This window comes from Fonsecaea nubica (assembly GCF_001646965.1).
Source record: "Fonsecaea nubica strain CBS 269.64 chromosome Unknown Scaff35, whole genome shotgun sequence".
Lineage (NCBI taxonomy): Eukaryota > Fungi > Ascomycota > Eurotiomycetes > Chaetothyriales > Herpotrichiellaceae > Fonsecaea > Fonsecaea nubica.
This window is the reverse complement of record NW_019173708.1, coordinates 66,658-81,918: the sequence shown is the minus strand read 5'-3', so window position 1 is coordinate 81,918 and position 15,261 is coordinate 66,658. Positions and strand designations below refer to the sequence as shown.

At 55.2% G+C, this 15,261-nt stretch overlaps 6 protein-coding genes across 6 annotated transcripts; 2 read left to right on the top strand and 4 right to left on the bottom strand.

Annotated features, from left to right (window-relative positions):
* Nucleotides 1–7: 7 nt before the first annotated feature.
* AYO20_05809 (hypothetical protein) lies at nucleotides 8–2,140 on the bottom strand (the record flags this gene model as incomplete). Its single annotated transcript, XM_022644101.1, has 7 exons — nucleotides 8–206; nucleotides 313–404; nucleotides 521–1,354; nucleotides 1,411–1,513; nucleotides 1,581–1,597; nucleotides 1,654–1,861; nucleotides 1,941–2,140. 7 exons carry the CDS (start codon nucleotides 2,138–2,140, stop codon nucleotides 8–10), a joined length of 1,653 nt encoding a protein of 550 aa, XP_022499861.1.
* Nucleotides 2,141–3,279: 1,139 nt separating this feature from the next.
* Nucleotides 3,280–4,956, top strand: AYO20_05808 (hypothetical protein; the record flags this gene model as incomplete). Its single annotated transcript, XM_022644100.1, has 1 exon — nucleotides 3,280–4,956. The coding sequence occupies one exon, from the start codon at nucleotides 3,280–3,282 to the stop codon at nucleotides 4,954–4,956; it is 1,677 nt and encodes a 558-aa protein (XP_022499860.1).
* Nucleotides 4,957–6,258: 1,302 nt separating this feature from the next.
* AYO20_05807 (hypothetical protein) lies at nucleotides 6,259–7,551 on the bottom strand (the record flags this gene model as incomplete). The annotated part of the gene is made up of 1 exon (XM_022644099.1): nucleotides 6,259–7,551. The coding sequence occupies one exon, from the start codon at nucleotides 7,549–7,551 to the stop codon at nucleotides 6,259–6,261; it is 1,293 nt and encodes a 430-aa protein (XP_022499859.1).
* Nucleotides 7,552–8,106: 555 nt separating this feature from the next.
* Nucleotides 8,107–9,520, bottom strand: AYO20_05806 (ketol-acid reductoisomerase, mitochondrial; the record flags this gene model as incomplete). The annotated part of the gene is made up of 4 exons (XM_022644098.1): nucleotides 8,107–8,814; nucleotides 8,873–9,151; nucleotides 9,214–9,245; nucleotides 9,310–9,520. 4 exons carry the CDS (start codon nucleotides 9,518–9,520, stop codon nucleotides 8,107–8,109), a joined length of 1,230 nt encoding a protein of 409 aa, XP_022499858.1.
* A 679-nt stretch (nucleotides 9,521–10,199) lies between these two features.
* AYO20_05805 (hypothetical protein) lies at nucleotides 10,200–12,300 on the bottom strand (the record flags this gene model as incomplete). The annotated part of the gene is made up of 6 exons (XM_022644097.1): nucleotides 10,200–10,491; nucleotides 10,604–10,905; nucleotides 10,977–11,253; nucleotides 11,321–11,601; nucleotides 11,660–12,069; nucleotides 12,129–12,300. The coding sequence occupies 6 exons, from the start codon at nucleotides 12,298–12,300 to the stop codon at nucleotides 10,200–10,202; spliced, it is 1,734 nt and encodes a 577-aa protein (XP_022499857.1).
* Nucleotides 12,301–12,769: 469 nt separating this feature from the next.
* On the top strand, nucleotides 12,770–15,035 carry AYO20_05804 (hypothetical protein; the record flags this gene model as incomplete). The annotated part of the gene is made up of 3 exons (XM_022644096.1): nucleotides 12,770–12,895; nucleotides 12,950–13,869; nucleotides 13,925–15,035. The coding sequence occupies 3 exons, from the start codon at nucleotides 12,770–12,772 to the stop codon at nucleotides 15,033–15,035; spliced, it is 2,157 nt and encodes a 718-aa protein (XP_022499856.1).
* Between the last annotated feature and the right edge of the window lie 226 nt (nucleotides 15,036–15,261).

Below are 15,261 nucleotides of genomic sequence, written 5' to 3'. Positions count from 1 at the left end.
CCCTTGTCTACGAAGCCACCGGTGCGCCCGCCCCCGCCTTCTCCCGGTCGGCACCCACCAGTTTCCAGTAGCGGGCCGCGCTGGCGACGCGGAACCCCTTGCCCCAGACGATCATGGCGAAGAAGACGCTCGACGCGGCCATGCCGATGAAGGCGGCCGAGATGAAGCAGTTTTGATAGCCCAGGTTGGTGAGCCAGGGGGTTATCCTACGACTTTGTCAGTGATGATGGATCGGGACGAGGGCAGCGGGATGAGGGAAGGGGAAGGGGCAGGGGAAAGGGAATCAAGATGCTCGCTGGCTGGCTCACTCACCCATAACTAATAGCAAACGACATGGTGTTGCGCACCAGAATCACCGTCACAATCGCGTCGCCGCTGATGCCGTGGTAACTGTCGATCATGTACTGCATTTATCCCAAAACGAGGGGATGTCAGCTTTCAACTTCTACCACATTATCATGCTTTCCCCACCCATCCCAGACGTGTGCACATCTGGGATAACCCCCGGGTAAAAACTCACATTGACACTCAACGTGACGCCAAAGGTGGTCACAAAGGCCAGCGAGCCCATGGCGCAGATCAGGCCGAACCAGTGCACGCCGTGGGCCGCGCCGACGCCCCACAGGATCAGCGAGCCCGGGACGAGCAGCACGCACAGGGCAAAGGGCCACAGGCGCTGCTCGGCCTCCATGATGCCGCTGTTGCGCCGGGCCAGCTTGATGGTCAGCCAGTCGCTGAGGCGGCCGGAGATCAGACACCCGAGGATCACGCCGATGGTGCACGACAGGTACGACAGGCCGACCATCGAGGGGGCGAAATTGTAGGGAGGCCCGCCCAGGATGATCGACGCCGTCGCGTTCAGCACGTTGAACCAGATCAGGTACGACCCGTACGAGAAGCCCGCGTAGAATATGACCGGCCAGCTCAGGAACATCAGGCTGCGTAGCGCGCGCTGCAGCATCGGCTGGCCCGGCTGGGGATTCCAGAGCGACAGTTTCTGCATAAACGTCTTGGGCCGGCCGTAGTCGGCGACCGGGGTCGAGGAGGACGTGGTCGAGAGCACCGTCGCGGGCAGTTTCTCCGTGTCGGCCACGTCCTTTGCCGTGGCAGGCTCGGGCGGTGGCGTGTCGACCTCGACGATCAGTCCCGCCGTCTTGCGCGTGTAGTTGGTTTCCTCCAAGAAGAAGAACTCGAACACAAAGACAAAGGCCAGGAAGATGGCCGGCCAGTAGAAGACCCAGCGCCAGCCCTGGCCATCGGCGATGAAGCCGCAGAGCACAGGGGTGAAGTAATTGCTGCCGGCCAGCGTGAAGGCGTAGATGCCCATGTACGTGCCTCGCTGGTGGGTGAAGTACTGTGTGCGAGAAGGTCAGTTACTGAGCGGGCAACGGTACGAACAGCCGCACGTACCACGTCAGTGACGGAGATCTCGGGCAGGGCTTCAATGGGGGCGTTGAAGAAGCCTTGGATGATGCACTTGGCGATCCATTCTCCGTTGCTCGTCACGTAGGCGCTGCAGGGTGGTCAGTCAGTCAAGTCACTCCGTGATGTGGCAAGACGCTGGCTAGGACAGCATTTACCTCCAGATACTGGTGCCCTGGGTTCCAACATGTCAGCCATAGCTCTCAGAATAACGGCAGTATTCCAACTCACAAGCGACCCGAGAATGGAGATCAGGTAGGTCAGGCGCTTGCCGTATCTCAGCGAGAAGGGCTGCCAGAAGAGCAGACTCCAGCCGAGAAACAGAAACATGTAGCCTGTGCCCTCGTTGAGCGTGGACACGGACACGCCCGACGCTTTGGAGAGGGGGACGAGGACCGAGTACACGGTCGAGACGCTCATGCCGGTGAACCAGGTGTATCTTTCCCCCGCCGTCTGTCAGTTTGGGCAGGTCCTCATCATCGGGGCGACGATTGACAAAAGTCGGGTGTGCGACTCACAGATTCGTGCAGATGCTCGACAGGATCTTCCTCCGCGGCGACCAGTTGAGCGGGTCATCCGGGTCGTTGGACGGCGTTGGCACCAGGACAATGTCACCGGCGCCCGCATCAGCATGGCGAGTGTGCATGGTATGGTCCAGGTCGACGAGGTGGACCGTGCCGGGGACAGCTTCCCCTGTGGTCTCGGTGAGGATGGCCATGATGCTGAACAACAAAGCGGTGGCAGAGCAGGAACAGATGATGGAGAAGTAGATGCAAAGAGATAGACGGTGACAGAACAAGGGCAAACCTCGAATACTTATCCTCCCCAGCAGTTCTCCCGCGGTTCCGCGTATGGGATTACAAAACTCCTAACGCAAGGGACACCTCGTGTCGACCCTGCCAATCCCATTTATAACTTCTGTCGCTTGATGGCTTGTGAGGCTCACTCTTGGATCGACGGTTACCCACGATCTAGAACCCCCCCACTGGAGATGTCCACTGCATTTTGCAGGCGAGACGACCGGGTTTCCCAACGAATGGCGCCGGCCATTTCGCTTCTCGTTTGTGAAAAGGTGCCAGGGTGAGTGAGGGATAACATGGTGCAGGATCCCATCGCGATAACATTCTTGGAAACGAGTGCGGAATTTGTTGGGTGGTACCATTCCCCTGCAGATCGTGGGAAGAATAAGCGTCTGATATCCCGACAGGAGAACTTGTAGGGGGATGGTTAGGAAACAAAAGATACGGACAATCTCCGATTCGACCTTGATTGGGAAAAGGTATCCACGAGAAGTCTCATTTGGTCTTTCTTGGGTATCTCGTATGTTGCCATCGACGACGACGAGAGTTGTAGCATGTCTGGGCTGTAGGGGAACAAGAAAGCCAATCCGCACCATCTCCTCGTTTCCTATCAGGATAAAGCTGGCGTTGGCTTTGCGCAAATCGAAGGGATTGGCTCGGTCCGTTGAGCGGTTTGGCACCAAATTCCGCTATCGAGAGGAATGAGGAGAGACGCCACTTCGCCTTTGGGGTGTCACGCTTGACAACGCTTGACCCGAGTCAGCGTCGCGCACTGCCCTTCAGCCAGTCAAGGTTGTCAGTTGGAGGATATCTGTGGCCAGCGAGAATGGTTTGCGCAAAGCGGAGATGCACGATCGACGCCCGCTAGAGCCGCCGCCCACGGGTCGGGTTGATGGAATGGTTTGAAGCTCCATGTCCAAGAGAATCTGGGGGGGAATGTTCTCTGGCTCTCTAGCCACTTCCCAGTCGTAAAAAGGTCTCGACGGTCCTGTGTCCTTATCATCGCCTCGAAACCTCCCTTGGTTACTAAGACTATCCGCGTCCAGGGTAGAGCAAAATGGTGGTCCGGCCGTTCAATGTCGTTCAACCCAAGGACGTCCCTACGGGCACGCCAGAGTACGAGTCCAAACGGGCGGCTGTGCTTCGAGCATTCCATGAAAAGATCCCTCAGGAATACTATATTCCCCAGGAGGTCGTCAACAGCCCGCCGCAGGATGTCTCGGGCCTCACCACGACATTTGGCATCTTGACACCCGAGGAGATTGAGATCACAGAGACCTCCGATGCCACGACTCTGGCCGAAGCCATCGCGGGACGCAAGTACACGGCTGTTGCGGTGGCCACAGCCTTCTGCAAGCGAGCCATCATCGCCCACCAACTGACCTGCTGCTTGACCCAGTGGTTCATGGATGAGGCTATTGAGCAGGCCAAGTCGCTGGACGAGTATCTCGCGACGAATGGCAAGACCGTGGGACCTCTGCACGGGGTGCCGGTCAGCATCAAGGACCATATGCCCATCGCCGGGACGTATTCGTCCACGGGCACCTTTGGCAGCATCGTCAAGAACGAAAAGGACAGCCAGTTGGTGGCCATCTTGCGGGGACTCGGTGCCGTCTTCTACTGCAAGACGAACCAACCCCAGACCCTGATGCATCTGGAGTCTGACTCGCACTGGGGCCGTGTGCTCAACCCCTACAACATCCACCTGTCCGCTGGCGGCTCGACTGGCGGCGAAGCAGCCCTTATCGCCATGAAGGGGTCGATCCTGGGCATCGGCAGTGACATTGGCGGCAGTATCCGCGGACCTTCTGCATTCTGCGGCATCTACGGGTTCAAGCCGACGTCGTACACTTTGCCCATGAAGGACATGATTGCGGCGCCGTTCCCCGCCGAGCTCAACGTGCTGTGCTCGATCGGGCCAATGTGCCGCAGCCTGAGAGACATGGACCTGTTCACCAGCAACGTCATTGCGGCGAAGCCACATCTGGAAGACCCGAGACTCGTGCCGCTTCCCTGGACGGGTCTCAAGACTCCCCTCGACGGACGGCTGAAGGTTGGCATCATCAGCAACGACGGCTTCATCGACCCCCAGCCGCCAGTCAAGCGGGCCGTCGCCTGGGCGAAGCAACTCCTCTCGGACCCCAAATACGCCGATGTGATCGAGGTCAAGGACTTTACGCCCTACGACGCTGCCGGGGCGTGGGCCAAGATTCGCCGCATGTACTGGCCGGACGGCGGGCAGGGGATGGTCGAGCACATCACCGAGACCGGGGAGCCGGTCCACCCGCTCTCGTCGTGGATCTGGAAGGACGCCGAGCCGCACGGGATGCAGACAGGCGTCGACGTGAGCAACATGCGCGGCGAACGGGACGCCTTCCGCATCGCCTTTGCCGAGCACTGGAATGCCCAGGACGTCGACGTGGTCATTGGGCCGTGCTTCGTCGGGCCGGCGTCCGCGCACGACACGGCTTTTTACTGGACATACACGTCCCTGTACAACTTTGTGGACTACCCCGGCGTGGTGATCCCGACGCCCATCAAGGCCGAGAAGGAGGAGAAGTACGCCGAGGACTACAAACCGTTGAGCGAGGAGTGCGCTCACGTCAAGCAGCTGTGGGAGGAAGGGGATTTTGAAAAAGCCCCTATCAACCTGCAGGTCGTGGCTAGGAAATACCACGACAACCAACTGTTTGGAGCATTGGCCGTGTTCAAGGATGTCTTGGGACTGAAGTAGAGATTCGATACCTCCTCCTACTTAGGTAGAGATGAAAGTGACAGCATACTTTCGACTTACCGGGTTGCTGGTCGCTGTTTGATAGTGTAGGTCGAGGAGCACCAATTGGCCTCCTTTTCCCCAGATGATGGTTTTGTAGCAAACGACGAGTTTCAGGCATTCAGTTGAATTTCCATGTTTCATTTCGATATCGAGGTATTCTCTTCGATGGTTCATGACGAGTAGACAACGAGCACAGGCGTGTCAAGCACGTCATATTCACGTGTTTTGCTCTCCAGACCATATCAGGGATTGGACAGCAACGTAGGGTTTGGTGAGTGGGCAGGAATGGCAGAAGGTTAGGCAAGCAGCTCGCTCTCCAACTGGCACATTCGCAAGAGTACAAAGAGCAACTGGCATGTGAAAGAGTAAAGACACCAGTGGCGGGACGTTAGGGTATCGATAGGGGCGTTGGGGCCTATCACCATGTGACTTAGGGCCCCACCAAAAAGATAAGTCATATATTGTACTACAGAAAAATAGGTCCAAATCTATGTCCAGATTTGGTTTTCAAAAATTCATGTATTTTCTGGAAACCCACATAAACCGGGGAGGTTGGCCGAGTGGGTTAAGGCGGCAGATTTAAGCCTCGTTTAGTAGGATGATCTCTGCTTTCCGAAAGGAAGCGTGGGTGAGTAGTCACAATTGTTGTAATGTTTTAATGTCGAAAAAGTATTTTGTCTCATAATATGAATTCAGGTTCGAACCCCACACCTCTCATCGCTAGCATTGTTTTTTTTTAACCCATGGGTCTTGTAGAGTGGTAGGTTAAGAGGAGAAGTGTGGTAGTCAAGAGGATGTGACTCACTTCTTTGCGTGGACGGAGGTGGAGGAACAGGACTAGCTACTTTTATGAAACATATACTTGATACATCCCTATCCCTCTCTCCCTCTCTATCGACGAATCTTTTAGATATACGTTCGTTCGGCATGAAGATTTTAAGGAGGGAAACAACTTTCTTTATTCCAAAGAGGTATAGGTATACGACACGAGTGTCCCAAACCCCATGTCTCACCTCAGGAGTCGACAAAGACATATCGACCTGGACAAGGCTGGATAGTTACCAAGGCATTGGACCATCGAGGATATCTGTTGTTTCTATTCCTAAACGGTCAAGAAGAGAAAGAAGTCACAAGTATCCATAAGGTCCCTTGGGAGTGACAGACAGATAGATGCAGATAGGTGTAGACAGACCGAAGGCATGGTCTAGCCAAAGGCTCAAAGCTCACTCACATACATACCTTGGTATCTACCCGCGTTAATCAACCCGCAACGTCCTCGACATTGCTCGTCCCATCCACACCCACTTTTCCCGCCTCTCTCTTCGCTTTTACTCCGGCGTCCTCCTCGCCCTCGCCAAACAACGTCGCAATGGCCTTCATGGTCGTGTTCCCGCCACTGAACACGACGCCGACGTCCCAGGACGGGTCATCCCCCCCTTCACCAGCCCGTTGCCGCTCCCGCTGCTTCTTGGCGACCATATCGCGAAACTCTCGATTGAAGAGCACCGCCGCCAGGGGAACGCACCCGCTCGGCTCGACGACCAGCTTGAGGCGCTCAAAGACGAAGCGCATCGCCTTCTTAATCTCGTCCTCGCTGACGGCGTAGACGCCCGCGACTTTGCTCGGGTCCGAGACGACGGTCCAGTTGATTTTGCCGACGGGCGTGCGCAGGCCGTCGGCGATGGTCAGCGTCTTGACGTGCTCGATGCGTTTGTTTTGGAGGAGGCCGCGGCGGGCGTCGTCGGCGCCTTCGAACGAGGGTTCCGCCCCGAAGACCAGCGTGTCCGGCTGCGATGCGAAGAAGGTCGCCACGCCGCACAAGAGGCCGCCGCCGCCGATGGGGGCGAGGACCGCGTCGAACTTTTTCGCAGCAGCATCCGCTCCCGTAGAGGAGGAGGAGGTAGGGGACTGATTTTCTCGAAACTGCTCCCCCATCTCCAACCCCACGGTGCCCTGCCCGAGGATAATGTCCGGGTGATCGTACGGCGGGACGAGGATAGCCCCCTTCTCTTTGATGACGTTGCCGACGACGGCCTCGCGCTCCTCGGCCGTCGACCCGCTAAAGAGCACGTGGGGCGTGTACAGCCGCGTGCCCGCGATCTTGGACCTGGTCGAGATGGCCGGCATGACGATGTACGCGGGGATGTCGAACGTCGAGGCCGCCAGCGCGAGCGCCTGCGCGTGGTTCCCGCTGCTGTGCGTGACGACGCCGCGGCGCCTCACCTCGTCGAGGCCCAACTCCTCGATCAGCCGGGTCACGGCGTGGAATGCCCCGCGGGCCTTGAACGCCCCGATCTTTTGGAAGTTCTCGCACTTGAAGTGCAGGCGGAACCTGGGTGGCGCCGCCACATCGGAATCGGTGCTTCTCGATGTCGTAGAGTCGAAAGGCGGTGGATTGTCGGACAGATACACGGACGGGTCTCTCGACGAGGCGATCGCATCGAGGGACCGACTCGTGAGGAGCGGCGTTCTGTGGATGTACGGCTTGATTTTCGTGTAGGCGGCGCGCACGGATGCCGGGGTCAGCGGCGGACAGGTCGATAGGTCGGCCATGCCTTTTTTCCTTTCTTCCCGAAAAGCTCAATTGGTGGTGGTCTGTTAGGTTTGTTTACTCTATATCTGACATGTGCTGGGGGCGTGCGTGCTGATTACCTCGTACTTTGCTCCTGTCCCGAGCCACTTGATTGATGGGGCGGGGTCGTCGTCGAGGAGTTTCCGTCAAGGTTGCAGACACAAGATCCCTGACAAACTAGCGAGGGTTGGAACACAGTGATAGCCAAAACTACCGTTGCAATAACTTCATTGAAATCCACGGAGCCACAAGCACGAAATTTAATTGGCAAATCGTGCAGATGTCCGAAGCTCTGCCGAGACCGGACTCTTTACAGCGTCAACAAGCATTTGAGCCCATGTGCCTATCTAGACTTTCGCACGGCCCACACAAAGTAGCCACATTGCTATGGCAAAGATCCATCATTGTCCGCCATCCGAAGCCCTCACCACTTGGTACATGTTCAACTTTTTGGAAAAAAACGCCGCATAAAACGAACCAACACCGAGCGCGTCCACATCACTGGTTTTCAGGGCGGAGGGAGCTGTTAATCACCGTTAGCAATTGGCCTCAACCCTGGCAAAAGTGAGCACATACCGAACAGCCTTGCCGGCACGCCAGATCTCCAGATCCCGGATATCCTGCATCTCCTTCTCGTACTTTTCTCTGTAGTCAGGAGCGCTGTTGAACTCCAAGCTGCGCTTCGTCTCGGTGCCATCTCTCACGCTGTCGTAGAGCTGGTTGAACAAAGGCTTGAGGGTGTCCTTGAATTTGCTCGACCAGTCAATGGCACCGCGACGGGCGGTGGTCGAGCAGGCTGCGTACATCCAGTCCATGCCGTTGGCACCAATGAGGGGATACAAGGACTGAGTGGCTTCCTCGACAGTTTCGTTGAACGCCTCGGATGGCGAATGGCCGCGTTCGCGGAGCACCTCATACTGGGCAAGGAACATGCCGTGGATACCGCCCATCAAGCATCCTCGCTCACCGTAGAGATCAGAGTAGACCTCCTTCTCGAAGGTGGTCTTGTAGAGGTAGCCGCTACCAATCGCGACACCGAGGGCGATGGCCTTCTCTTCAGCTTTGCCGGTCACGTCCTGGTAGACGGCGACGGAGGAGTTGATACCCCGGCCCTCACGGAACAAGCTTCGCACGGTTCTTCCGGAGCCCTTGGGGGCGACGAGGATGACATCGATGTCCTTGGGCACGTCGACTTTGGTGAGGTCTTTGAAGACCGGGGAGAAACCGTGGGAGAAATACAGGGTCTGTTCGGCACAAGGTCAGCATTTCTCTCCAACGATCCGCGGCGAAGGTCTTTCTTACCTTGCCCTTTGTCAATTTGGGCTTGATGGCTGGCCAGGTCTCGCTCTGCGCAGCGTCACTGAGCAGGTTCATGATGATGGTGCCACGGTCAATGGCCTCGTCCACGTCGAACAAGTTCTTGCCGGGGATCCAGCCATCCTGTTCCGCCTCTTTCCACGATGCGCCGTTCTTGCGGACACCGATGATGACGTTCAAGCCGTTGTCCCGGAGGTTGAGGCCCTGGCCGTGACCTTGAGAGCCATAGCCGATCAATGCGAGAGTGTCATTCTTGAAGTAGTCCTGGGGAGTGTGTGTCAGCGGGAATTGAGTCTTCTCATTGTTTGGAGAGGGGGTTTACATACAAGAAGCTTCTCACGCGGCCAATCTTCCCGTTCTGCGAGAATTGTTAGCAAAAAAAAAACCGGCACCAGGATGATAGGACACAGGATCAAGCGTACCGAAGACGGTCTCCTTGGTGCCGGCAAAGTCAATGGTCTTGACACCACGCTTCTGCTGCTGAGCGGGAGCTGCGAACGCAGGGCGCTGTGTAGCGGCGACGACAGGCCTGGTCGCAAGAGCGGTAGCAATGGACCGTCTCTGCACGGCGGGGGTGCTGATTTTCTGCTTGGAAGCAGTGCGCAGGGTTCGTGCAAAGTTTTTGGATGCCATTTTTTGAGGGGGGGGTGTGTGATGGGAGCAGAGAGCTGTGTTTGCGAGAGTGAGTGTGTGTGTGTGTGTGTGTGGAAGTGAGAGGAGAGAAAGAGACGAGTGCGGACAGCGAACTTTCTAATAAGTAGATACCAAAGGGGGAAATTTTGTTTGTGTCTTACTCACAAGAATCATGCAATCACCAAAAAAGCTGCAAGAGCTTCGCCGAGTGCAAAACTGCTCCTGTTCGGAGCTCACGTGTGATCCATTGTGGCCATGCTGCTTTAATATGGATCCACCATCACCTCCCCCGCAACTCGAGGGCTACCTCGATTAACTCGTGCGCTAATTTTCCTAAACGGCTCTAATGCCCATGGCCCAGATCGAGTCTTCTACCACCGAGCAGATGCAGAAATAGGGTAATTAGCCTGGAGTCGAGTCACCCATCTTCAAGCACAAGTAGAAGCATACGAAGATCAGTCACATAGCCTAAGCTACTACTCACTACAGCCCCCCTTCAGACTTGTGATGGATCAGAACCATAATCATCATCTTCTACAACAGCAAGAACAAATATGTGGTACGAAACACGAGACAATTACCGATCTACTGCCACCAATGTAGGTATCTGGTATATCCAAGCACAATCCCATGCCACATCCTCTACCCACGAACCACGGCATTTCTCTCGCCTCATTCCTCAACCTGCCACCGCAGCAGCAGGAACCTCGTCCCCCTCGACATGTTCGACCGTAGCTGTGACCTCCTCTCCCTTGACCGCCGCGCTGTCCTTCTTCTGCTCGTTCAGCTTGCTCACACGCCACCCTTGATACCCGTTCTCCAGACTGTTGTGCAGCGCGGCCACGTAGGGCACCATCCCCCCAATCCAGTTCATGGGCTCAACGCGCTTGCCGGGGATGTTGGCCCCGTTGTACCACCCGTTGGCTTTGGGGTAGAGCGTCTTGTACCAGAGTTCGTTGGCTTTTTTGCTCCTGCACGGGTCGGTGTTAGTCATATATGATCGTAGGTAGTAGGTGGCGACGAGCATGTCAAGGGTAGGCACATGAAAAGATTGCAGGTTTGTACGGTGGCGGCGTCACTTACCACTCATCCTCAGCCTCCCGTGTGGCCTCTATTCTCGTGATGCCCTCTTCGCGACACATCGTAAGGACCTTGTCCACCCATTCGGCCTGGAACTGGTTATTACTCGGTCCGTTTGCAAACGCCGTGGGCGACTGCGGTCCGTATAGGAAAAACATGTTGGGGAACCCAGCGAGCGCGATGCCCATGGCCGTGCGGAGGCCGTCTTTCCAGTGATCAGCGACGGTGCCGCCGTTTGTCGAGTGAATGTCCATCTGTGCAAGAGAGCCCGTGACACTGTCGAAACCTGTGGCGAGGATGATGACCTGTAGACAGACACAACATGGTCAATAAGCCGGCATGGCAAATCATTTCGAGGAGAACGGAGAACCCTTACATCATATTCCACGTGTCCCTTTGGCGTCCTGATACCGGTTTCTGTGACTTCCAGGACCGGATTCTCCTTCACGTCCACAATGTCAATATGGTCCTGGTCGACGACCTCGTAGAATCTCTGTTCAAGGCTGTTTCGCTTGGTGCCAAACGGGTGAGGCGGCTTTTCGGGCGCCAGGAGTCGCTGTTTCTCGGGGTTTTTCACGCGCTTGAGTACGGTAGAGCGCCAATACTTGTAAGCTTCGTCGTTGGCCTTTTGGTCAAAGAGCATGTCCTTGTAGCTGCGGATGAGGAAGAGAATGTCAGTATGTAGAAATATAATGTCGGCGAACTCCAGAAGAAACGTACTTTTTTAGCAAGGGCACAAAGCCAGCCTCATCCCACAGAGACTTGTAGAATTTCTCCCGCTCTTCCGGAGTGTCGTCAAACGTGTTCTTGTCGCTGAAAGTGTAGTGAAATCCGGTGAAGGATTTCCGACAGAGGTCAAAGATTCGCTCGTACTCGCCATCGGCTTTCTTCTTTCGTTCCACCTCAGGGTCGAGTTCCCATTGTTTCATGGGGAGGCAAAGATTGGGCGTGCGTTGGAAAATAGTCAGGTGCTTGACAACATCTCCAATCTCCTGGGCAACCTATTTCCTTTTATCAGCTAGGCTATTCGAACATCCTCTGGCATGGTCAGTGACTCACTTGGATGCCCGAAGCCCCGGTCCCGATCAAGGCGACGCGTTTGCCTTTCAAATTCACGCCGTGTTGAGGCCAAAAGGCGGTATGATACTGAGGTCCCTTGAAATTCTGCAGACCGGGGAAAGGTGGCTTGTAGTGCTTCGATGCGAACCCAACGCATGGCATGAACCATTGCGCGTAGATCTCTGTGCCATCTGAGCACTCGATGTGCCACTGGTGTCTCTGCTCATCGAAGATGGCGGTCTCGACGTTCCTGTTGTATTCGATGTACTCTTCCGTGTTCCATTTTTTCTCGATATATTTGAAGTAGCGTCTCAAGTCTGGCCAGCTGGAGTACCGCTCTTTGAAGGTAAAGTCTTCGTACAAATCCCTGTCAAACAATTGATAAATCGGCGACTCGGAGTCGACGCGAGCTGCATGAAGACTGTGAGAAACGCCTTTGATTTCTGGGAGATCTCCCGATATGACATACCTCCAGGGTAGCAGTTCCAAAACCAGATGCCTCCAGCAGCGGGTCCTCGTTCATAGATCTTGACACTGAGTCCCTGTTTCCGAAGTTTGTTCAGGAGGGTGAAGGCTCCAAAGCCAGCACCGACAATCAGCACATCTACAGAAGGGATCTCTGGTTTTGCTATCGACCCCATGATTGAGCGAGGAGACAGCGAGGTTTGACTTGTGATTGTCTGAGAAAAGGCCGGGACACAGCATGTGAAGTATTTGTAGTTGGGGTCGCTGCACGTCTAGACTTCCGAGTTAGAACCTACCCCAGCATGTCGGAAACTGTTGTCCGTTTCTTCAGCGTTGGAACCACCTCCTCGGGACCCCTACCACATACCCATGCCTTGCAATCGACGGGAATAGTCGCATTGTAGGGTCTAGAGACCTCGGGTAACTGGTATACCTCGTATATCTACTCCGCATATGTACAGCTGTGGAGCGGATTTTGCGGAGGTTTTTGGACGAACGGATCTCCTATCCCGGCTCGGTGGGACCGAGTCAGGCATCTGGGGGAATACTTCATGCTCGGTCGGCCTTGTAAAGTGCATGTGGTCCGTTGCAGAGAGTAAATCCGAAAATCAAGTTTTAGTTCTCAGTATCAGGCCATCCTCAGCCATGGTGACTTCTACTCTGAGCGACTTGCTGACCGGGAGCGCTGGCACCACCTCAGACGCTGCAAACCGGGAGGCAAATGGTTCGTTGGGGCAAGAAGAATATTGTGACCTGCATGGGGTTGTGATTGTATGTTGTCCTGTGTTTCTGAGTCAGTGCTCTCGGCTGATCAGGCCATTGTAGAAGCCACTCCAACAGATCGAAGAGCTCACGCCACTATGGCTGTCGATGTTTCTCAATCGCAAGATCGATGAGAATGGCTTCGTCGTCAAGCCAACTGGGACTGGCCAGATGAGCAATACTTACCGAGTCCAGTTTCATGATCTCGACCATCCAGGCCAAGTCAGCCAAGTTGTGGTCAAATTTGCAAGAAACGACAAGGACACTCGAGACCTTGGCATCAGGTTTGGCCACTACCAACGTGAGGCTGTCTTCTATCGAAGATTTGGAGATAGGCTGTCCGCTGGTCTACCACACTGCTATGGTGCAGTGGTAGACAGACATGCTTGGTTTACCCTTGTCCTCGAGGACCTAGGCTTGTATGACGGGTACCAAGGGGCCCAGCTGGAAGGATGTGATTGTAAGCATGCGCAGCTGGCCCTGAAAGCGCTCGCTCAATTGCAGGCGCCGGTCCTAGGAGATGCACAGCTGGATGAGGACGAGTGGCTCAATAAACCACCCGCTCTGGACCAGAAATTCTTCAACGAATGTCTACCAGTCTTCCGCACGCGCCAGAAGCTTTCGCCCGAGCAAGAACAGCTGTTAGATTGGCTATCCGAAAACCTCGATGACTGGTGGGCGACTCGAGAAGGGCCTTTCTGCATCTTCCATGGAGATTTTCGTCTGGACAATATCCTCTTCCTTGCCAAGGACAATCATCGTGCGGTAGCAGTCGACTGGGGCGGGCTTGGTTGGGCATCTCCCATGCGGGATGCTGGATACTTCCTCGGAAACGGACTGACGATTGAGAACCGGCGAAAGTGGGAGAAGGATCTCATCCGCGAGTACCTGGACGAGCTCAATCGTTTGAGCAAGGTCCAAATGACATGGGACCAGGCCTGGAAGCAGTATAGACTCCAATCGATATATGGCCTTGCACAACAGTAAGCTTGACACCGACCGTGATTTGGCCATGCTTTCTGACTGTGGAGTTTCTAGTATCCCAGCTGCGGCAATCTGCGCACCGACTGAGCGAGGAGAGAAAATGTTCTATACATTGACCTCGAGGCAGGCCCAGCACGCACTAGACATGGATGCAGCATCATTGGTGAAGCCACGCCCCAAATCTTACTCACCTCATGTTGGAGACGAAGCCGAGCATATTCCACCGGCAGACGGGGGACCTCTCTGGAGTGAAAGCTGGTATTTTGACTGCGCCACACCAGATGGCGAAGCTGGCATGTACGCTCGAATTGGGCGCCTCCCAAACCAGAATTGTTGCAACTTTATCGCCGGGATCTTTCGACGGGGAAAGTCATCGGTCATGCTTGTTAACATGCAAGCACCTCTACCAGCCTCCCATCACGCTATGCAAAAGTTCTCGACGGATCGGTTCGCGGTTGAGAGCAAATGCCTTGTTCCGCTGGAGAAATTCTCATTCGTTTTGAGCGGGACGGGATCCGCCTCGCCCGACTCCATTACATCCTTCCACGGAGATGAGGCGCCGGTGGAAGATGTGGAAAATATCAAGATCGATCTCGTTTGGGAGACGTCGGCAGCCCCATATAAGAAACACGGACAGTCTCGGTACGAGATACCGTGTAAAGTTACTGGGAACATCAAAATCGGTGACGAGGAAGAGATCAGATTTAACGCCGCCCCGGGACAACGGAACCACAGTTGGGGTGTGCGCAACTGGTGGGTGGCTGACTGGGTGTGGTCTGGCCTGCACTTTTTAGATGGCACCGACGTCTTTATCATCGCGTTGGGCAAAGGACCAGACAGTACGGGTGCGTCGGGATACATCCAGAAAGATGGCGGAATAAAAGAGATTACTAAGGTAGTTAATGAATTCGAGTGGCAGGATAACGGACTACCTGGAAAGTTGAGACTGCTGGTCGAGCCTGGCGGTATGAGCATTGAGTGCGAGGCGATCGCGGCTGGCGGTCTGCGTCTTTTTGATCCCGAGGGTCGAGAGGCGCATCTGCCTCGAGTCATGTGCACCGCCAGGACCAGTGATGGGAAATCAGGGGTGGGATGGTTGGACTTTAATCGGGTTGTCAAGCGCGAACCAGGGGATGTAAGGAATGGTCAAGCAAAGGACGTATAGACGAAGCATACAAGGAAGATGGCGAGAAGGAAAGAATGCGAATACAGACGCAATAGAGCTAGATGGCCATCACCAAGATAGGCTACGCCTAAAACAGTAAATTTTGGTTGGATCACGTGAATTTGCCCCACTTGCTTCCCCAAGGGCTCTAGCGTGATATAGTCTAATCTAGTCCCTCCCCAGGTCATAATAGAGCGGCATGGCCATGCACCCCAATTCGCAGTCA